The sequence below is a fragment of the Cadophora gregata genome (assembly GCF_030347475.1).
Source record: "Cadophora gregata isolate MNR1 chromosome Unknown scaffold_14, whole genome shotgun sequence".
In the NCBI taxonomy this organism is placed as follows: Eukaryota; Fungi; Ascomycota; class Leotiomycetes; order Helotiales; family Ploettnerulaceae; genus Cadophora; species Cadophora gregata.
In genome coordinates this window covers 447,745-469,325 of record NW_026695937.1, presented here as the reverse complement: position 1 = coordinate 469,325, position 21,581 = coordinate 447,745, and the positions used below count along the sequence as shown (strand labels likewise).

At 48.1% G+C, this 21,581-nt stretch overlaps 8 protein-coding genes across 8 annotated transcripts; 4 read left to right on the top strand and 4 right to left on the bottom strand.

Annotated features, from left to right (window-relative positions):
* Positions 1-132: 132 nt before the first annotated feature.
* On the bottom strand, positions 133-3,756 carry ONS95_004242 (uncharacterized protein; the record flags this gene model as incomplete). The annotated part of the gene is made up of 4 exons (XM_058497595.1): positions 3,277-3,756; positions 2,992-3,220; positions 2,684-2,943; positions 133-2,632 (listed from the first exon to the last, which is right to left on the bottom strand). Exons 1-4 carry the CDS (start codon positions 3,720-3,722, stop codon positions 133-135), a joined length of 3,435 nt encoding a protein of 1,144 aa, XP_058352321.1. The 5' UTR covers positions 3,723-3,756.
* A 1,848-nt stretch (positions 3,757-5,604) lies between these two features.
* ONS95_004241 (uncharacterized protein) lies at positions 5,605-6,203 on the bottom strand (the record flags this gene model as incomplete). Its single annotated transcript, XM_058497594.1, has 3 exons — positions 5,605-6,032; positions 6,082-6,145; positions 6,195-6,203. The coding sequence occupies 3 exons, from the start codon at positions 6,201-6,203 to the stop codon at positions 5,605-5,607; spliced, it is 501 nt and encodes a 166-aa protein (XP_058352320.1).
* A 151-nt stretch (positions 6,204-6,354) lies between these two features.
* Positions 6,355-7,707, top strand: ONS95_004240 (uncharacterized protein). The gene is made up of 2 exons (XM_058497593.1): positions 6,355-6,572; positions 6,620-7,707. Exons 1-2 carry the CDS (start codon positions 6,386-6,388, stop codon positions 7,342-7,344), a joined length of 912 nt encoding a protein of 303 aa, XP_058352319.1. The 5' UTR covers positions 6,355-6,385; the 3' UTR covers positions 7,345-7,707.
* A 575-nt stretch (positions 7,708-8,282) lies between these two features.
* Positions 8,283-10,421, top strand: ONS95_004239 (uncharacterized protein; the record flags this gene model as incomplete). The annotated part of the gene is made up of 1 exon (XM_058497592.1): positions 8,283-10,421. The coding sequence occupies one exon, from the start codon at positions 8,283-8,285 to the stop codon at positions 10,419-10,421; it is 2,139 nt and encodes a 712-aa protein (XP_058352318.1).
* A 1,639-nt stretch (positions 10,422-12,060) lies between these two features.
* Positions 12,061-12,977, top strand: ONS95_004238 (uncharacterized protein; the record flags this gene model as incomplete). The annotated part of the gene is made up of 2 exons (XM_058497591.1): positions 12,061-12,190; positions 12,292-12,977. The coding sequence occupies 2 exons, from the start codon at positions 12,061-12,063 to the stop codon at positions 12,975-12,977; spliced, it is 816 nt and encodes a 271-aa protein (XP_058352317.1).
* An 896-nt stretch (positions 12,978-13,873) lies between these two features.
* PKA2 (serine/threonine protein kinase, AGC) lies at positions 13,874-15,352 on the bottom strand (the record flags this gene model as incomplete). The annotated part of the gene is made up of 6 exons (XM_058497590.1): positions 13,874-14,201; positions 14,252-14,420; positions 14,473-14,698; positions 14,756-14,880; positions 14,934-15,029; positions 15,094-15,352. 6 exons carry the CDS (start codon positions 15,350-15,352, stop codon positions 13,874-13,876), a joined length of 1,203 nt encoding a protein of 400 aa, XP_058352316.1.
* A 1,335-nt stretch (positions 15,353-16,687) lies between these two features.
* On the bottom strand, positions 16,688-18,031 carry ONS95_004236 (uncharacterized protein; the record flags this gene model as incomplete). The annotated part of the gene is made up of 1 exon (XM_058497589.1): positions 16,688-18,031. One exon carries the CDS (start codon positions 18,029-18,031, stop codon positions 16,688-16,690), a length of 1,344 nt encoding a protein of 447 aa, XP_058352315.1.
* Positions 18,032-18,995: 964 nt separating this feature from the next.
* Positions 18,996-20,745, top strand: ONS95_004235 (uncharacterized protein). The gene is made up of 3 exons (XM_058497588.1): positions 18,996-19,840; positions 19,909-20,209; positions 20,285-20,745. Exons 1-2 carry the CDS (start codon positions 19,161-19,163, stop codon positions 20,006-20,008), a joined length of 780 nt encoding a protein of 259 aa, XP_058352314.1. The 5' UTR covers positions 18,996-19,160; the 3' UTR covers positions 20,009-20,209; positions 20,285-20,745.
* Positions 20,746-21,581: the final 836 nt, after the last annotated feature.

Sequence of the window (21,581 nt, the reverse complement as noted above, 5' to 3'; positions counted from 1 at the left end):
GAGTAACAAAACAAACTTATGCGAGCCGTAATAAGGAAGTCTCGATGCTGAAACGCGGCTTGAACTTAATACACATTAAGCGATCTCGGCTGATCCGAAAATAACAGGTGGCTTCGTTGTCGACCTGGGTATTCAGAAAGAAAGCAAATCCACAATGCTGGTCCATCCTCTACTACGAGCAATATCCAACGCATTTGTCACGACTTCATTGTCCGCATCGTCATTCCTCTCTGTCGCACTCTCAACTTTCTCATTCGAAGGATCTTCTGTATTCTTCTTGTCATCATCCGTAGTAGCTTTCTTCAGTGTATACTTGGACCAAGACCCCAACGTAGAGTGTTCCGAAAGCTTGGCATGATGATCAGCTCGATTCTCCAAAAGCAACTTCACTAAGTTCATGTTGCCACTGAAAACAGCGTCATGCAACGGCGTACGACCGATGCAGTCTGATTCGAGTTTTGCTCCATTCTCAAGGAGGATCTTCGCTGTTGATTCAAAGCCTCCAAGTGCTGCCCAATGCAGAACTGTTCGTCCTTCACAGTCTTGGGCATCAACGGCAGCGCCATACTTGAGCAGGAGTTTGCCTATGTCATCTTTCTGATTCCGACATGCATATGCTAGGGGTGTCAACCCATCCACATCGGGCAAGTCAAAGGCAATGCCTGTCCCGAGTAGCAATTCCACGACCTCGATGTTCCCGAAGCCCACTGCGCACGAGAGGGCGTTCTTGCCATCGACACGAACTGCCTTGATATCCGCTCCATTTTCGAGCAGGAGTTTCACGGCTTCTGGAAAGCCGTGTTCTGAGGCGCATATAAGAGGTGCACATCCTGTGACTTCAAGCTGGTATTCATTCACAGGGCAGCGGGCTTTACAGCCTATCGGAGCCATTGTATTTATATCCGCACCGTGTTCGAGAAGTAAGCGCATGCAGTCTTTTCGGCCCCATCTTGCAGCTGAGTGAAATGCCGTCCTTCCTAGCCCGTGAATCACATCGACTCCTACCACAACTTGCAGGAATACTCGAACTATACTCGTGAAGCCCATAGCGGCTGCACGATGGAGCGGAGTCGAGCCTTCCAAGTCTGTGGCTTGGGGCTTGGCTTTGTGTTTCAGCAGCACTTCCAAAATGCCGCAGTGGCCTTCCTGCGCACTCAAATGCAGAGCCGTCAATCCGGTCTCATCACGTAAATGTATGTCAGCGCCGTGTTCTATGAGAAGTTTAACGATCTCGCTGTGTCCCCGATATGCTGCTTCATGTAAAGGTGTCCCGCCCTGATCATCGATAGCATCAATGTTGGCCCCATTTTTCAAAAGAATCTCAGCAATGATCTGATTTCCAAAGGATGCCGCAAAGTGGAGAGGAGTGCTTCCATGGATATCGGTTGCGTTGTTAAAAGCCCCTCGCCGTAGAAGGAGCTCTACGGTGGACTTTTGGGCATCAGGTAGCTTTTGACTATCTTTGACAGAAGCTGAAAGTAGACTTGTCATACCAAAGCCGTTTTTGTGATTGCAATCTGCACCGCACTGTATCAGAATCTCGACAATCTCAGTAAAGCTGGCGTAGGCGGCTGAGTGGAGAGTCGAGAAACCGTCTTTACATCGGGAGTTGGGATTCTTAGTACGATCTAGAAGAAGAACGCTGGCTTCAAAGTGTTGATTTGCGAGCGCCAGGTGGAATGGAGACCAGCCGTCAGAATCGGCAGCGTCTGGATTTTGTCCATCATCGAGGAGGAATTGAAGAATCTTCACCGAGCCGCCTGCAGCCGCATAGTGTAGCGTTGTCCATTGCATATCATGTATGGGTACAATATCATGGCTTGGCGCTGGGTTCGCACCGTAATCGAGCAGTATTTCAAAGATACGGTCATGACCATTGGAAGCGGCGGTCTGTAGTGCAGTAGCTCCGTAATTGTCAAAAGTTTCCAGCAGTGCACCATGTCGCAATAGATAGTGCACTATGAACGCCTTGTTTGAAGCACAGGCTATGATCAGAGGGGTGTCGCCATGTATGTCCTGGTACTCGATTCTGGCTCCTCGCTCAGCTACTGGCCAAAAGATTCGTTCTAGTTCGCAGCCCTGTAGCGCAAAAGTCATTGTTTCGTACTTGTGAGTCGGGACCTGGGCCAGAATATTGGCACCTTTCTCGAGAAGAACTGTAATTGCATCCAATTTCCCAAACCAACAAGCGATATGCAGTGGCGTGCATGCTTCGAAATGAAGTGGGAGCCATTTCGGACAACTAGGGCTATTGAGTACAGCATTAAATGGGAGTGGCATGTCGATTTCGCAGCCTTGGTCCAGAAGCCTCTTGATTTCGGAGCAGTTCCCGGTTGCCGCGGCCTTGTGGAGAGGAGGAAGTTCGTCGATGGCGAGTTGCTTAATAGCTGTGGCACATGGTACCTTCTCGCTTCTAAAAAGACTGGGTATTTCGCGGTGGAAGTGTATATTCTTGAATAATAAGTCGTCGTCCTGGCTGCTCGTCAGCCCACGACACGGTTGCGATGAACTCGAAAGTCGTGTTGCGCTATCTTTTGTCTGTAAAGAAGAGATGATTCCAGAAACAGCATCTGAAATCTCTTCAATGGGCCGCTCTTTGTCGAAAATACGGAAAGTAAGCTGACAATTGTAACTGAACTCGACGTCAGAACGATTTCGAACAATAGTGCACATGGACTTTTACCAACGACGGCGCTTCCGAGGAAGTATAGGACCGGAGCACAGAGCTTTGTACCTTGGGCATCGCCGTAGATCAACTGATTCGGTGGCATGAAGGATCATGTTGACAGAGAGCTTCATACCAGGTTGCCTAGTCATTTCCCAATTGGATCTCTCAAGAATGATACCGTCCAACTCCTCGTCTGTGAGAGTGTATTCACGTCCTAGTATCTTCTTCCTACCCGGTATGTCTCGGTACATGATCACTAGGAGTTGATGGATGTCCTGTATAACTATTAGCACATGTAGTTGCAAGCAGAAGAGCATATTTACCTCTACGGAGCCCAGCAGCATCATTGGCAGAAGTACCGATCGACCGATTGCATCTAGCAGTAACACGGTGTCTGACAACGCGGATGAAGATTCCCATGGGTTTCCAATTCCGGATGGAATGGACGCCAGCGATTGGACAACTCTTGACATTGATGTAACTTCTGCTCGTAGATCGATGACTTTGGAGAGAATATCCGAGGATGTTTGGAGAATGCTTTGAGAATGGACCCTAATGGTTTGTCAGTGAGCATGTTCAAATAAAGAAGGTGGAACTTTAATATTTACTGTGTCAACAGCTGACAGAACATTTGAAACGCTGTCAAATGCTTCGTGAGGTTCCGATCAACCTGCGCAATATCATCTTCACGGAAGAGCCATGTAATTTTCTTTGCTTGACGAATCAAACTCCAACCTGGTCTAAGAAACACATCGTGGTGTGGCTTCACAGAATAAATGAAGGGAACCAAAATCTCATGACAGCGGTTCCTTTCGGCTTCAATGGATGTTCTCAATGTCTTGGCGACAAGGCTGGCGGCATCATCCAAATCGAATAATCCACATTCCTTGTAAACAACCTCAGAAGTGATGATGGCGTGTTGTAATGACTCTAGGGTCGATAAAAGTGCGGCGACTTCGGCGACAGATCCTTTGGAGGTGTTGAGAGCCTGGACAACGTCCTTGATCAGCAAAATGGAGGCCACAAAGTCGCCTGCCGAAAACCCGAAAGACATGGTTTTCAATTTGTAGATAGCACAGACATTACCGACAGGTTTTTTCACCTAGGATCGATGGTAGGCTGTGAACGTCACTACAAGATACTTGTACTTCAGAAGAAAAGTTGCGGTGTGATGGAAAGAAGCAACTTGAGATACATGAAGGCGGGCGTAGCTACTAGAGCATCACCAGTCGACGTGATTGGCAGACACTCGAGTTTGAAGCCAACTTCAATTGGGCGTTGTGGCTGAGCATCAAGGCTCTGCGACAAGGCTCAACTGGTCAAACTGATGTTGGGGATAGGCGGATTTGCTCATCGTCACTTCGCTCTGCCTTGCGCTTCTCTTGTACACTCATGTCCAGTTGTCTAGCTCTGTCACTAATAAGTTCGCGGCTTCAGCAGCCAACCAGGACGGAAAGAGTGTTTGATTGAAGTGCGATTGCCTCCCTCCAAGAAGCTGGTCTTCCAACTAGCTGCATAATAATGAAGGACGGGCATCACCACACTCAAAAGACAAAGTCCTAAAAAGACGCTAGACAACCAAACTTAGGAAGAGACTGGAGACCCTATAACAGCACAGCAATTGTTCAGATAGAATTGGATCTTTTGCTCCTACAGGTGGGATATCACCACTCTGTAGAAGCGTCCAGAAATAAACATAAACATGGGGAAAATGTTTCCTGCTCAAATCAGACTGGACGGGGAATCGCTCTTTCCATGCAAAGGTTTGAAATAGATAAGTTTAGTCACGAGCTTTAAACTATTGTACAAGTCCTAGCTACATATACATCGTTTTCAGTCAGGCTCCGACTTAAAAAGCGCTATCCCAATCGGTATTTAGGCCAGAGATCTCGCTACCAGCTTGGATGACCTCTACTCCTGCTTTTTCGATCTATCTGCCCGTCGCTTCCGAGATTCAGAAACTTCTCAACCGTCCGAGTCGCTCTCTACATCGTGAGGAGAATATTTCTCCTCGGATTACGTTTCCACGCCTGACTCGAGTTTTTCGTGGATTGCATATACAGGGTGGTAGCTGAAACCCATTCTCTCGTAAAGTCACATAGAACAGGTTCAGTCTAGCCCAGAGAACTGGAGTACAGGTCGTCCGTCAAACTATACCAGCAATCAAATGACGTCCGTCCGACTCAAGAATCATTATCAGAAAACTTCACGTGCTGTATGGCTATCCTCGCCTGGTTGAGGTCTGACGCCAGCCAATGCGAAGGACTCAACATCCATAAAGCACTGCTTGTAGGGACAAGAGCGCCTTGGAACATAGACTGTGTTATGCATAGCTCTATGGTTTGAAAGCAAACAAGAAGTACCGGAAGGTCATTCGAGGAAATGAAACTGCTCTGAAGATCCCCCTCTCAAGAATGCGTGGATTGAAGCGGAACACTGAAAGCTGTAAGGATGGAATTTGGGAAACAGACATGAAATAACACTCGACCTCACATGGAGATCAACACAAACTGAGCATAATGTTAAGGAGTATGCGAGACTTTGTGAAGACTCTTTCCTGTACCACAATGCAGAAAGAATAACAATATTGATAGACTCATGGCCTGCGTCAAGAAATCATTAGAATAAGTCATATGTGATAATTCAAGCTCTTGCATCTACAAAGATGCGATTTTGAATGCCTGGTACGAAACTGATGCGGGTACTGCCAGGGCCATAAGTCCTGGCACAGCACAGCACATCAGACCCACAAACATCCTGCCGCATCTGCAGGAATATACCTACAGAGCTCCCGGTACGAGGCTCGCTTCTGTAGATGCGCTGCATCAGCCTCATGCTCTCCCGGGCGTGCTCCTTTCATGCCCTAAGCGGAGGTACAGCAAAGATATTTCCATCACCTGGTATCGTGCAAGAATGATATGTCGGCATCCTGCCTTTCAATCAGTCGGATGTCTGGGATCATACATCTCGTATCCTTCATCTTCCGTATCGCTCTCCCCTTGATCCACAATCTTCAAACTGCCTGGCACTTCCCCTCTCTCCTCTTTGACCTCAGCTTTCTCCTCGTCCTTCACACCGTCCCCATCCACCGGGGCAAAAGCACTCTTGAATCCTGCCTTCTTGAACCCAGCTTTTTTGAATCCACCGCCTCCTCCACCACTACTTCCACTATCACCCAGCTTTATAGATATTAATCCGGATTGTGAATTGGCTTTCGCCTCGGCTTTTCTGGCTTTGGAGGATGCAAGGGGATCGCGAGTGAGCTGTCGCATGTCCTTCAGACGTTGCTTGTGTGAATGGTCGTAGGAGGATAGATGAGCTTCATATTCGTTCATCCGCGCATAGCCTTTGCTGCATAGTTCGCCTGGAGGTGTGAGCTTGAGCGGGGTGTGGGTGGGTTGGGAAAGACTGACAGTAGAAGGACCGGACCGCTTCGCGGGCACTTTCTGTTTTTGGGGCTGGGTTTGTGAAGCCGCGCTATACTGTTAGCTGTGTTTCGTAGCTATTTTGGGAACAATTAACGTACTGGAGGCATTCTGTATCGTTGTTGTGTCCAGTGTTTGAAGAATGGAAGTTCTGCCGATGTTGTCGCCCAGAATAAGGTTTGGGTCCAAAGATCCCGAGGTCCACTCAAATTAAGCTTAAATTCAACGACCAAACAGCGCCTTTGTGTCGACAATCCTCGACATATTGCATACTGCATCAACCTCATTGATCATGGACCGCAGAGCGTCGACGGCGTCGCAAGACACGTTTATATCTTTGCAGCAACTAGATCCGTCGCCCATAGATACGCCGCCGGAATTAGAGAAGCAACTTGAAGACTACCCAACCTCAACTCCCGCCCCGAAGAGGTCCGCCACTCTTGGACTAAGTGGCAGTGGGCATAGCTCGGTATATTATCGTAGGTTGCATCTCTCGACGACCAAGATCACGCGCTGACAAGTCTAGTAACGCGTTTGCAAAAATACTCCTCTTACGCATTCACGATCTTCGCATCATTTCACATCACGAACACATCAATCATACCTCTCATCACACAATCCGTTCAAGCATCAGACTCCTACCTCCTCCTAACACGACCATATTATCAATCGATACCCCTCGAGCCGCTCCTCATCACTCTTCCAATCGCGACACATATACTCTCTGGGCTATGGCTGCGCATTCATCGGCGCAATGCCAACCTTGCCCGCTATGGTGCTGCCAACCTATCAGTAGCAGACCGTTTCCAGAAAGGACTGAGAATATGGCCTAAGATGTCATGGTCGAGTTTGTCGGGATATGTGTTGACGCCTTTGGTACTGGGGCATTCGTTCGTGAACAGATTACTTCCGTGGATATATGAAGGGGGATCCTCAAGTGTAGGGCTAGGGTTCGTGAGCCACGGCTTCGCGAAGCATCCGTTCGTGGCGAGCACAGGGTACGCCGCTCTGGTTGCTGTTGGAGCAGGACATTTCGTGTGGGGTATTGCGCGGTGGACCGGCTGGATTCCGGTTGGGAGTGATAAGCAGGCGAAACGGCGCTGGTGGACCATCAATGGTATTGCGGTTGCACTTGGAGCACTTTGGATGGCGGGCGGCTTGGGAGTTGTTGGGAGAGGAGGTCTGGAAGGTGGCTGGATTGGAAGGGCATATGATGATATATACTCGAAAGTGCCTCTTGTCAACTTGTAGTTATGGATGGTCAGGACATAGCCAGGGAGTTCGGGAGGTTTTGGTTCACTTTGCATAGCACGGGGAATATCCATATTTAGAAATGCCAATATATTACAAAGACCTACTCTCTCATTTTTATGGCCTGGTTTGAGGCCATAAGAGATGACAAGGGTACTAAATGGATACACTATCTTATCAGGAGGGTGCTGCTACTGATAACAAGATACTTTGACTACTTTAATGAAAACGACATGACTCTACTACTCTGGCCCCTGTGACAATTCCGAAAGTGATATTCTCATTCCGAAGAGTTCAAACGTGACTCTAGAACTTTGGAAAGCACAGTAGGATTGCAATGCAATAGTAAATGAATAATCACTAAGGGGGGTATGTGTAAGCAGTAAACCTTTCAACTGAGTTAAGTCTACCTTTCTTTCAATCTTTCTTTCAATCTTCCTTTCAATCTTCCTTTCAATCTTCCTTTCCATCTTCCTTTCAATCTTCCTTTCAATTCCTTCATCATAAAATTTCCACACACAACCAACAAGATGGCATACAATTTCACCGAAAACGCCGACTTCTTTGGTACGAATTGGAAGGAAAAATACGAGAAAGCTTCCCAAGAAGTCCAGGATTTTAAGATAAAGCTCGGCATTGCCAATGGTGCATTGGACCTTTTGCGCGCTCAGCGCACTACTGCCACTGACGCGCTGGAAAAGGCTAAGTTCGATGCGGCCGCAGAAGAACGTGACCTGAGGAAGAAACTCCGTAAGGAATTCAACGTGGAGTTGAAGGAGGTTCAGAATAAAGTGAGTTCTCACTCATTAATTTGAACGTTACACGATTGTCGGGTGACATTTTCAATCACTTTGATCGATTAAATCCTCATAATCGTGCGCTAACTTATCTCAAAGTTGGAAGATGCGGATGCGGACCTTGAGGTTCAGGACAGGGAGATGGAATACCTGAAATCGAGGATCGACCTGCAAAAGTCGGAGATCGACCAGCTGAACTCGAAAGTCGAAGACCTGCAATCGGAGATCGAGGAGCTTAATTCGCCGAAAGCGGAAGACGAAGTTCCTTTGTCTGGCGATGAAGGCATGGCGTCCGAAATCTCTGAGGAACCGGAGGTGTCCCCGTCGTACGAAGACAGCTCATTTCAAACCATCGTCGTCCCTGAAAAACCTGTCGCCATGCCTCCAAAGAATGTTGACGCTGTCGCTGTTCTTGAAGCTAAGATCGCATCATTGCGCAAGGAGCTCAATCTCAAAGACAGCGAACTCGAGGGCAATACAGACTACATCAAGCGTACCGAGGACCAGGCAGCTGAATTCAAGAAGCAGCACGAAGATGAGAAGAAGACCACTGCCGACTTGAAGGCCCAGCTTGATAAAGCCAACTTGACGATTAAGGCTCGAGAGGACGACATCAATGGGGAAAATGGCTTCGACCAGCAACTTGCCGACGCGAACGCCACGATCGATGAGCTTCAACCACAGCTCGCGCAACAAATCCAATTCAACAAGAACTTGAAAGAAGAGCTTGAAAGAGCCAAGTTACAGGTGGAACACTACAAGAACGAAGCCGCCGCCGCCGCTCAGACAAGCTCTGATCTCATCCAGAAGGTCAAGCAAATCGAGAAACAGGTTGAGAATCGAGATGTCAGGATTGAGCAATTGATTGAACAGATGGTTGAGGGAGCTCATTTTGAAACTGACCTCTACGAAGACCAACAAGTCCTTGAGGATGTCGTCGTGGAATCGAACAAGTCAGTCGATGACGGCCCAAGATTCAACCCTCACCCTGAAACTCACATCGCTCCTGAAACCATCACACCAGCCTCTCAGGCACTTTCTGACCAAATTTTCGGACTTCTACCTACGAGTGGCGAAAGCAGTTCTTTTGAGGAACCTGACTGGGACGATGCTTCTGAAGATAGTGCTGACTTTGGGAATCCCGCAAATGCCAATGAAGGGATCGAATCCGAGCATGAAGAGATCGCCGAAGACCAGCGCATCCTTGAACAAAGACGCCGTCAAGTCGATATTATCGAAATCAAAGTCAAAGTCCCAGTCGAAGAAGTCATTATTCGTCCAGCCGGCCCAGGACCCATGCCAGCTACTGTGCCAAGCATCCGCACGGCTCCGGAAATTATCATCAAGGAGGTTGATCGGGTTGTCTACAATGGAAAAGATGTTCACTCCTGGTTATACATCGAACGTAACTTCTTGATCCTTGTACTTGCCTTCTTCAACTACTTGACCGGAATCCTTTGGCCGTCCTTCATCCAAGAGATTCGAGGCATGGCACCCACCAGCAATCATCCTATCCTAGTCCTTGGTCTCGAAGACAATGAAGAAGATGAAAATGGTGATCTCCCAGGATTCGGTTCCATTCCACTTGCTATGGTAAACTCTCCCATCGCATCTTCGACACCTGGCCCTTCAGGTCCTATGAACAGTGCAGCGCTAGGCTCTGATCCTATTGATACTCAGGTCGGATCTGGGACCATTGAGACTGCCGATTTCGCTACATTGTTGCCACCTCTTGACGCTCGCCCAGATCGTCGAGAGAGCATTGCCTTTGCACCTCCTGCATCACGACCTACATCGTCTTCAAACAACGCCAACCCAGGTTTGAGTTCAACCAATCCATTTGCTTCCACTGGTGATGGAAAAGGAGTCCAGTTTGGACCTCCCAGCCCTCCCAGCGGTAACATACATGACTTGTCACCAAGTTCTCCCAGCGGTGACGAAATTAGTGATTTGCAAGCCGCCAACCCAGGATTCTGGAACATCTCCGCTCCTCGCCCTCTCCCCAGCATCAAATGGACTCTCTGGGGCATGCTATTCCATCTCATCGTGTACTACAGCATATTCATCACCATCGACACGTACTTTGAGCGGAACCGGTGGTTCGCTGCAAACGACTCTACTCGACAGTTGCTCAACAGTCGCATGGGTGCGAGGTATGCGAATGGTATTCTTCGCAAGATTGTCTCAGAGAACTGGGCACATCGTATTGAGAAGTCTCTTGTCTATGCCATTACCAAGGCTAGCATTATGGAGATCAAGCCTTTCCGTATGCCTGGTTGACGACTTACTCTCTTCTTTACTTCCGCAATCTTTTGATACCGACCTTGACATCAATTTATTGAAATTCTGCCGCGACAGACAGCATGGAGTTTCTGGACTTATAATTTGGGTTTGAAATGGCGATGGATGGATTTTGCTGTCTACTCCACTTCACCTTGTTTCATAGTCCCACCGCAAGCTAGCGACATTCATGTATGTACTCCAGGCAGGTCATCGACCCCGTAAGTACTTGCTTCGCATTCGGCTCTTTCCAGTTGCTTGATTTGTGGATTAATGACCATGTCGGTACGATGCCTCAAGTACGATATGTACGATACGCACGAAATTGAATAAATTTGAAATACATTTCTCCTGTGCCTAGATCTGGGTAAGATGACGGAGTAGGGGTCTCAACAGGTACAGACTATAATCATGTGAAATTGTCAACAACTGTAAACTGTCATCCTACATCTCCCCTCAGCTACCCATGAAATTCCCTTCCCTACAACCCAAATCCGGAACTCCGCCACCAAAGCAAGTCCTGCCAGCCAGAAAAGGATGATTAATATTCATTCAGATGCCAACATTCGGTAAACGCCAAGCCACATTCCAACCGATACGTACGAGAACCGCATGCAGCAATACCCCAAGCCCAAAGCAGCAGCCTTAAAAATTCGACGATATGCTCTTCTGCATGCAGCCCTGTCCTATCTCATCTCACTAGCACCAGCACCAGCTACAGCTACCCGACCGAGGCAGCCCTGTACCGAACAAACAGACCCTGCACTGCACTGCACTGCACCGCACCAGAAATCTCAACTCCCTTCGGCAGCCAAGCACACCACATCCCTCCACTCCGCAGCACTCCCAGGGCACAGGGCCTTCCCGCATCTCGGCTTACGCTTTCTAAGCAAGCCATCCAGCCATAGACGAGGAACAGGCGGTTGTGATTTGAGTTTTTCGAGAGGCTGCCAATATCAAATGCTGCTTACTGAGGACTCGGCTTGCATGAGGGGGATTACATTTGTATTTTGAGTTTGGGAAGGGAAGGGAATAGGCTATTTATTTAGGATACTTCTATTGAGGGGTTTTGATATATAAAGCCTGTTGTTGTTGCTGCTGTATCTATTCTGTTGCTTGCTCTTTCACTCTCAGGACAAGACAATTCCACCAATATTCGGATAACCTTCCCATCGCACTATTAGAAAAATTCGGCTTCGATACGAAAATACGATACTTTTCTCCAGAGTCTGATTTCCAAACACTTTTTTTTCGCACGCACCTGTATCTGCACCATACACAGTACCTACAGAGCATCTAGACCCCCTCTCATCACTAAGCGGCTCCGAATTATTCTAGACCTCGGCCCCTGATACACAGCCCACATACCCCAGCAAAAGCTTATCTCACCTTGATCTTCAGCACTGCGCTGCAGCACCGTTGAAAGCTCCAGCTTCCCTGCAAGCCCGCGTCATCACTCTCAACGTCCCTGACCGAATTTACATCATCCGATAAACGATAAATACCATCCCACCTCCGTTAACTTCACGTTAACTTCACGTTGATTTCACAACCTCACGTTTCACGACATAACAAATACAAGCTCCAAACTAGTCAATTGTACCACTGATAACGGAAGAGTTGTACAACAGCTTTCAAAATGTCTTTCAAAACTACCAATTCACCCGATGATGCGACTGTGATCCGAGAGATCGTCCCTGGTGTCACCACAGTCTCGGTTCCCTTCCTGCGATTCGGACGTATAAAATTCGGTGGGCGAGCAACAATTGGTATATTCCTCCTCCTCCTCCTCCTCCTCCTCCTCCTCCTCCTCCTCCCAATCTAATCCTATTCTTCAATTCCAATTCAAAAGCTAACATCTCCCCTCAAGTCAAACTCCGCACCGGCACCCTCGCCGTCTTCTCCCCTACACCCCTCACCCCCCTCCTCAAAACCACCATCTCCTCCCTCTCCACATCCCCAACCCCCGTGTCCTACCTCATCGCCCCCGACATCGAGCACCACATGAACCTCTCCACCTGGCACGCCGCCTTCCCTTCCTCGCACGTCATCGGTCCCGAAGGCCTCCCCGAAAAACGCGCCCAGCTACACACAAAGGACAAATCCATCACCCTCGTCCCCTTCAGCACGATCTTCACCGCCAAAGGAAAAGAAAAAGAGCCCATCACCATCTCGCCCGACTTCGACGCCGAGTTCTCCTACGAATACATGCCCTCGCACCCCAACAAGGAAATAGTCTTCTTCCACAAACCCTCCAAGACGCTCATCGAGGCGGACTTGCTGTTCAACCTGCCCGCTACAGAGCAATACAGCAAGAGTGGGGAGGATGCCACCTCGGGGTGGGCGACCAGGTTGTTTGGGGCGCTGCAGAATACGCGCGGGGAGGCGGTCTGGCAGAGGAGGATGCTGTGGTATGTTTTTAGTAAGGGGGATAGGGAGGGGTTTAATGCGAGTGTGAGGAGGATTCAGGGCTGGGGGTTTGAGAATTTGGTGCCGTGTCATGGGGATAGTTTTGTGGGCGATGGGAAGGGGGTTTGGGAGAAGGTTATGCAGTGACATTTGCAGGGGAAGAAGTAGTGGGGGTCCCTTGACGGTGATGAGGTTGGGAGTTGGATGGAGGTATATTGGGTGGTGTTGAGGAGTGGAATTATTGTTCAGATGATGTTTGTAAGGGAGGTGCCTGTCTCAGGGTTTGTCATTGTCTGTTTTGTTTTGCGTTATTAGAAACTGAGCGATATCTCTGTACGTTTAGTTGCCTTGCCTTCCTTAGCTCCCTTTTCAGGGAGTCTAATAATCATGAAACCTCTCTGAAAGAAACTAACTGTCTCAATCTTTCTGTACAGCAATACACGGGATACAGGCTAGAAGAACACTCTGTTGATGGCAAGACTAGATTGGAGATATCAAAGCTATCCGTAAGTAAACACAGCATTACCTCTAGCCCAGATTTCATGATATATCTACCGATCTTTGGACAAACCAAACAAACAGTTAAGTGACCCCAGAGCTAAATCAACAACCTTCTTCACCAACTGTAATTTCTGATGGAACACATAAGCAACAAATAAACAGTCCCTTAAGCGAGTAGATTACATTATTCTTGGAGCACCTCCCGCCAAGGCAAGTAGTTCTCTCTGGCTTACTATCTCAAATCCGCTACTCACACTCAATTCTCTTATTCGCTCACCGGTTTTGTATACACAAGTGTCGGTTGACTATACTAGATAGACCCTGACTCATCATATGTACGGTACGGTAAAAGACCTCCCAAATATCCATCCGTATGTCGGGTCATGAAGTCCCAGATCCCAAGTTCCCAGTTCCCGGCAAAACTCCATGCAATGCGAACCAAAGTAGCCAATAACCCTAGCCACTCAAATCATCTGTACAGTTCTCTCTCAACTCCTTTCCAACTCTTTCGACACCACCTTCCCATCCCCAGAATACTCCCCTCAAAAGTCCCTAAAATGATGATCCCACTTCCTCTCCATCTCATCACTATAGTGCTCCCTCCCGGGCTTCTCATCTTCATAAATATCAAAGCACTGCGCATCACCAGGATACCTAATCGGCGGTATGATCGGGCCCTTCTCCTTCCTATAGTACACATCGTCCCAATTGACGCCTTTGAAGAAGGGGTGATCTTTGACGCGCTGGGCACGCCCGGAGATGTTGCCGAGTCGTTTGGAGCGGTCGACGACGCAGAAGGCGCGGATTATGTCTTGTGCTTCTGGGGAGATGGCGGGTTCGGAGGGGAAGCGGACGTCTTTGGAAACGATTCTGGATGGGTCAATTTCTGGAAGTTGGAAGTGAGAGATATGGGGAAATACTTTTTGTAGATTTCTATGGGATTTGCATCCCAGAATGGTGGATACCCAGTCAGAAATTCGTATATCAGGATACCCAATGCCCACCAATCTACGGCTGTTGTATGGCCCTTCGATTGAATTACTTCTGGCGCAAGATACTCTGGCGTGCCGCAAAGCGTGTAAGTTTCCCCTTTCCAATGTCAGTATCGCCCCCTCTCAAACTCTAGCTCATCATAGCTTACTATTCCCCAACCTCTTCGCAAATCCAAAATCCACCAATTTGATATGTCCTTCTGCATCTAGCAGTAGATTTTCCGGTTTCAGATCTCTGTATGCAACGCCTTCGCGCTCGTGTAGGAACTCCAAAATGAGTACTATTTCAGCGGCATAAAACCGTGATGTGCTTTCGTCGAATCGTTTCGCTTTTCGTAAGTAGGAGAAGACTTCGCCGCCAGGGCAGTAATCGAGCTATTACCCCTCATATTAGACCGGACCCCACTCTTATGAATTGAAGAATTGGCTTACAAGCATGTACAAAGACTCGTGGTCGGAAAACGTTGTAATTAGTGTAGTGATAAATGGATGGCCAGCAACATCTGCAAGAACGGATCGCTCGTGGTTGACATGGTCAACTTGTTTGAGCTTGATAACTGCCGTGGTGGTTAGTAGGTACTTCTCGAGTCTTTTCGCAGCTTCCACTGACCATCAACTTTGCGCAATACCTTCAAGGCATACACCTTATCTTTGTCCTCTTCTGCTGGATTCGCCAGACTAACAAGCCAGACTCTCGCGAAGGTACCTGTTCCTGATCAGCACATTGCCTCCAATTCCACTTCATTGGCAACATGATGAGCTGCGCATACCTGTCCCTAGCGTCCTGATCAGATTGAAGTCGTGAACATTCAAACCCCTCGAGCTTCGACCCAGATCTTTATTCCTTGGGTCCTGCTGTACCTCTTCCGGCGCCAGAATCTCATGCTGTTCGGCGTAGTGCGCCACGAAGTCCTTTTCCTCCTGGTGCTTCTCCTCCGAACATGGCTCGTCGCTCCTCGACTTATGATGGTGCAGAATCCCCGAAGCCATCTCGTGTATGCTGTGCGTTGCGGATCTTGCGAAAGCCATTGCGATGGTAGCTGCTCGTCGGCGAGAGCTTAGAGGGGCAGGGAGGAAGGGTTGACTTTGACTTTGGGTTTTCTTTTTGCTGTAAATTTGACTTTGACTTGTCCGATTTCTGGGCCTATTCCTGTCCTGCTCTTGTCCCAGAGGCAAGGTGGGGCGGCGACTGCTGCTGCTGTTCATTCGATGGGTGCTGGGTGCATTGGTGCGACAGAGAGACGAGACGAAGGCGAGGAGCACAGAGCAGTTTGTTAATGCGATGCGATGCGATGGAGATTGGAGTCAAGGACTATAAATACTTTATGAGGAGTCAATTGAGGGAGGGCCGAGGAGAGCTGCTGGGACTGTATATGAGTTGAAAGGTCTCAGACAAGAAGAATGAGGGGAGAGATAGTGATGGTGGAGGGAAAGCTCCCACGTCAAGTAGAGGTAGGGCGTAGCGTGGGTGTAGTGGGGTAGAGGTCTAGCCTTGGTGCAGCTGCTTGCCCTCGGCTTTAAATGACGTACCGTGCCCAGCGACGTGGAACAACGGAAGATCGGGTTGGGATGAAATAAAGTATATACAATGCCGTAAATTAGCCACTTGACAACTTGATATTTCGATGGATTCGTCCAAGAAATGCTTCTCCTCGAGCTCTCTCAGGTGTTTGGTTCGTGAATCTTGGCTGCTGGATCAGTCTTCTTGACACGGCTCGAAAGTCTCCCTTGCTCCGTACATACACGTGATTGTACTTGGACATTTTGCAGATGGAGAAGAAGTATTTATCTATCTATGAGTGGAATTTGGAAGAAGCTTTTTCATCTGATGCTGTGGCGGGCCGCTCAGTCAGCCGTACAAGTGCTTGTTTTTCATGCCGTAAGCTCCGAGTCAATTGGAAGGGCATAAGCCACCGTGGAAAGTCGGGATGAGTAATGTTGGGTGACAGTTAACTAGAAAGTTCTTCCAAGACCTTTCAAAAGCGAAACTCTGTGGATCGTGGACGACTGATGTCGGAGTACTGTACTTGAACGACAGTAAGGATAGCAGAAAGATACTGTTCCGTTTCCGAAGATCCTTGCCACATCCACTCTGCACAAAGTGCAAAACGTCGCTGACTCGTGGAAACCAAATCACTAGAGTCGCTCAACAGACATCTTCAGTACGCGCAATGAAATTCGCCTTTAATTTCGGCTCATAGTAGTAAGTGGTTCACTCGATCACGAGTCACGACCTACCACCCGTTTGAGGCGAGAATCATGCTGCCCCTGCTCCTAACAGAGAGCAGAACAGTGTATGTAATAACGATCAGTTGGTCGGGTATAATCATGTGTGATGATCATATTGAATGCCAACACCACTTCTCACATCTCAAGCATAGCTCTAATGGCAAAGAACGCTCCAACAGCTCCAAGCAACATCGCCACGGACACTCCACCTCCTTCCAGAGTAGTGGTAAAGTACATCGCGAACCCAGTCACCAACTCCAGGACTCTTGCTCTCTCCCTCTTGGTCCTCCAGTCGATGTTTACTTTGAAAGGTGGATGTATTCTCGGATCATCGCCTTGCTCGTCTTCCTTTGGAGGTGGGATGGGAATTAGGGGGACAGAAACATCGAGGGCGACGGCACGATGGTCAGATGTAGGCCACAGAGGGAGAGCCGAGTATTTGTGTGTCATGATCTTTGCTTCCGGGTGAGAGCTCCTGACCCAGGATGGGATATCCAGGTACAGAATTCTGTCACACCAACTTGGCCAGCGATGCCTAGCCCAATGCCATTTGGAGAGATCTTCGTCTGGAGTGAGGAATGGTTCCTTGGGGCTGTATTTGTAAGTCGGTGGGAATGTGACAGGAGCTTCAGTCAAGCCGTGACACGTTCGACCTGCTAGTCGTTCCTGATTGAGCTGGTCATTCTCGAACAGCTTGGAGAAGTGCTGTGGCGATGACTCGTCGTGGTAAGGTTGAGGGAAGGTATCCTGATGATCTGTAGGTGAGGGCGACAGAATAGAAGTCCTATAATTCAGATCTCCTGCGAAGAATAAATGTGAAGTTGGTTTGAATATCGACGCATCTCGTGGTGAAATAGAAAGCAGCGGTCTTTCTTCGGCCGAAGTCGCCGTCTCGATATTCGTGCGATCTACAGACTTCGAAGAAAATACCAGGCCCCGCACAATATTCTTCCAATCCTCATTTCGGCGTTCGAGCTCAGACTCCATGGGTGCAAGATGTGCAGCGACGAAAGCCAATTCTGTTGATGTCCCATTGCCATGATATGTGAACCGTACTCCAATAGCGCCTTTATTGCCCATCTCTGCCAGTCCAACGCCCACACCACCTGTCTCTACATCCGACACAGCTGTAGGATCCTTCGCAAACACCATTATGCCCGTCATTCCCAGATTCCTTGCCGCCACAGGATGGTATATCAATCCACCATCATTGCCTGTGGTGCCAGCCGCTTTCCGTGACGCTTTCTCGACAGCTTGATGAAATCGACTAAAGTATGGAACGAGGAAGGATCCCCCGATGAGGCAGTGAGGTATTGGTGCAATTTCTTGTAGAGATAGAACAAGGATGTCTGGGAGCTTCGAGGTACTGAGCCCTAAGAAGAGCTGGGATGATACGGCGTCAAGATCGATAAGTGATTTGCCGCAGTTGAAAGTCAAGATGTATAGGCTGATGGCCGCTTTTGCAATAGTTTGTGCCATGTTTGTATCATACCATAACGGCCGGTCGCGAATCCGATGGTGTTGTTGACTTTGGAGCTTTAGAGCTTGACTGGGTCCTGGATCTGCCCGACGTCATGGAGGGTCCTTTCCGAAGTTGGATTAGCGCCGACCTACAGAATAACCTTAAATCGCGGCCCCTCCCATTAAGTCTTCTTCTATGCTGATAAACAGTACTCGTTACCACTGTAGCCTCATCCATTCTTCCTGGTGCACGTTATATAATAGATCGCTCCATCAATTCCGTCATCAATCGATTGGCAGTGTGACACATTTTTGTTCAAGTTTAGTGACCTCCTCCAGATATGAGAACGCTGAAGCCGGAACCTCACCGAAAGCGAGATGAAGAATCTGCCAAAGCCATATTATATATGAAAAAGATACTCGTCAAAAGTAGCTGGCGAATAGCAGAAATCAAGCTTGATCGGATGAGCTTCCGTACATCAAAGAACCAGGCTGGTTACTCTAGAGAATTCTTGCGATTTGCTCACAATATCCTGATCTCCCACGATTCGGACGAACCTTTGGTGAACAGGCATGAAGGAAAGAGGCGATCGCGGTCTTCTCTAAATAATCGCTTGAGAAGTAACCAAAGTGGGTGCACCGACCAATTGCTCGCTCACTTCCACGCCTATTGCATGTTTGGTAAACAATGTCTGAAGCGAGACAAATTTCAAAGCAAGCAGTTCCTCCGGATCAGGAAAGCCTCCATACTTGTAGTAGTTACAATTATACTCCATTTCGCAGGGCGAAGGATATCTGACATGCGGCTAAATAGCCAAAACTTGAATTGCTCTGTTAGGCAGGTCACTGAATTTAGCAATTTTCTTTCGTCATCGTACTCCACCAACATCCAAAGCGGATAAGAGGCCGCAGAAACCGTGCATATGACACGCCAAGAGTCATCCTACTATTCTGTCTTCGTAAGCACCTTTTGGCATGAGGAGTTGACAGTGTGGTTCTGTGATGTATATATCCATGATGAATGCCGCCGTAGTTCACCAAAAAACCACACATCGAGATCATGAATTTCAATAGCCTCAAGCTGTCCACAGCCATTTACAGTTTCCAGTTTCTATAAATTAATCAAATTGTCAACCATCATCCCACCATGGCAGCAACACCCCTCTCAGGCTCCTCCTCCGGTTACGCTCCATTCAAGTACCCAGGCACCGGATCAAAGCCCCTCCAAACATATTATCGCGTCTTCGGAAACCTGCAAGGTTCAGTCACACCACTCGTAGTTCTCCACGGAGGTCCCGGATTTCCTCACAACTATCTCCTCAATATCTCAAGCCTAACACATACGCACTCCATCCCCGTGGTCTTCTACGATCAAATCGGCTCCGGCTTGTCAACAAGACTCCCAGAAACAGCATCTAGGCCATCATTATGGGATGAAGAGATCTTCTTCGAGCAGTTGCGACAGTTGCTTGCATTCCTTGGTATTGAGAAGCAGTACGATATTCTAGGCTCGTCATGGGGTGGAATGCTAGGCTCCGCATTTGCGAGTACGAAGCCCCCGGGATTGAGGAAGTTGATCCTCTCAAATTCGGCGGCGAGTAAGGCGCTGCCTATTGCGAATCGTTGGAAACTTAGGAAGCAGCTACCGCAGGAAATGCAACACGTCCTAGATCATGCTGATAGAACGGGAGATTGGAATTCTAAAGAGGTCGGTGCTGTTATGCAGGAGTTTTCGGTTCGACATGTCTGCAAGGTTACCCCACTCCCGGAAGATGTGGTTGTCAGTGAGCGCTTGTATGGTGAGGATACCACTGTTGCAACTGCTATGTAAGTTCAAGCCTTACTTCACGCATCTAGAGCCACAATTTTCTATTCGGCTGAGTTAACATATCAAGGGGCGATCACAAGGACGGAAATCCGTTCGTTGCCACTGGGTTTTTTGCGACGTGGTCGATGGTTGGGAGAGCAAAGAATATCGCCGTACCACTCTGCTGATCAACGGCATCGATGAGTTCGCATCTGGAGATGCGATGAAGCCATTCTTGGATGAGATCCCGAATGTTAGGCTAGTTACGCTCGACGGGACAACCCATAGTCCCCACATTGAGAAGAAGGACGATTTCATGAGGGTGCTTGGGGAGTTTCTGACATCTTGATGTGTTGAATATACTTTCTTGTATGCTGCTTCATGGAGTGGTAGGTACAAAGCAAAATCCTCAAGTAACTTAGAATCGAAGATCCTTGAAGCGTTAATTCATCAAGTGAAACTAGTGATAAAAGGATACATCGAAATCATTAGTGCTCATCCTAGGTGCTTCTTCAAGCTCTTGATTATTGGCATCCATCACTTACAAGAGCCTAGGTAATTAAGCAAGTGGAAGCAGTGATAACGTATCGCGACAACAACAAAGCAAGCGAATCAAGACCCATGTGCAATCGTGACCTCGCTTACGAAGTTAAGGCACGTCACACAAAGTGAAAAGGAACTTCGGATCACCCTGTCATTTCAATTGATTGAATTCTTAAGCAAGAAAAAAGGCAAAAAGAAATTTTGCGTTCGCCGGGAATCGAACCCGGGGCCCATCGAAACGGTCATTATGGCAACGATGGATTTTACCACTAAACCCTATGTGATGTTAGAATTGGATCTGATTCGTGAAATCTGCTGAGAAACTTACACAAACGCTTGTTCTGACTCATGTGTCAGGTGAATTGATGACGGCGGCTGCTTATTTGAATACATAGCAGAGTTGTAATTTTGATGCTTGAACTTCGGCAGCTTGATGTTGAGTGGGCCACGTCTCGCTTACTTCAGCAGTTCGACTCGTGATATTTGTTTATTTACGATCCAGAAAATAATTTCTGGCTCTCAGCCACAAGCAGTAACGTCGTGAAACTACCATCGAAGTGTCATCAGACACATTTAATCATATCAATGTGGTCAATTAACATGTAACTTGCCACCAGATGTCCTCTGTAAAATTAGAGCTTACTCCGTTCGTCACGAGAGAGTTGCTTAAAATAGGAAGTTCCCGATGATCACTAACTTGGAATCCTTCAAAGTTGAGATAGGAAATAACCCGGGTTGCCTTCTTGCACATTGTCCCTCGGTGTGGACCTGACATCCCGCCATCCATACATTGAGAAGTCGTAATCTTCGTCCAGCTTCTGCACTCGCAAGACTTCATCTCCTAATCCCAGGTCATTCGTGCTCATTTCTTGTCGAGATTTATTCATTGATGTCAATGGCTTCCATTAACCCTAGCATCTCATCCCGTCAGAGAATGGCTTGCATTTGGAAAGTTAGTTCTGCAGCTAGAATCATGTTAGGTGTGTGGTAGAATCGTAAGCTGCTGCTAAGGATTTGATCTGCATCTAGCCATATGCTGGAGGATCTACTTTGAAAGTAGACGGAAGCTTCCGCTAGTCGTTGCTCGCACCTCTAGGTGCTCTTGCATTGGGTGCATCATGCAAGAGAGGTGGCAAGAATGGCCGACGATAGCGGGTTCTGGCAAGCCACTTTCTTCTGCGCCATTTACTTTGGCCCGCCCGAATCATAAGTGATAGC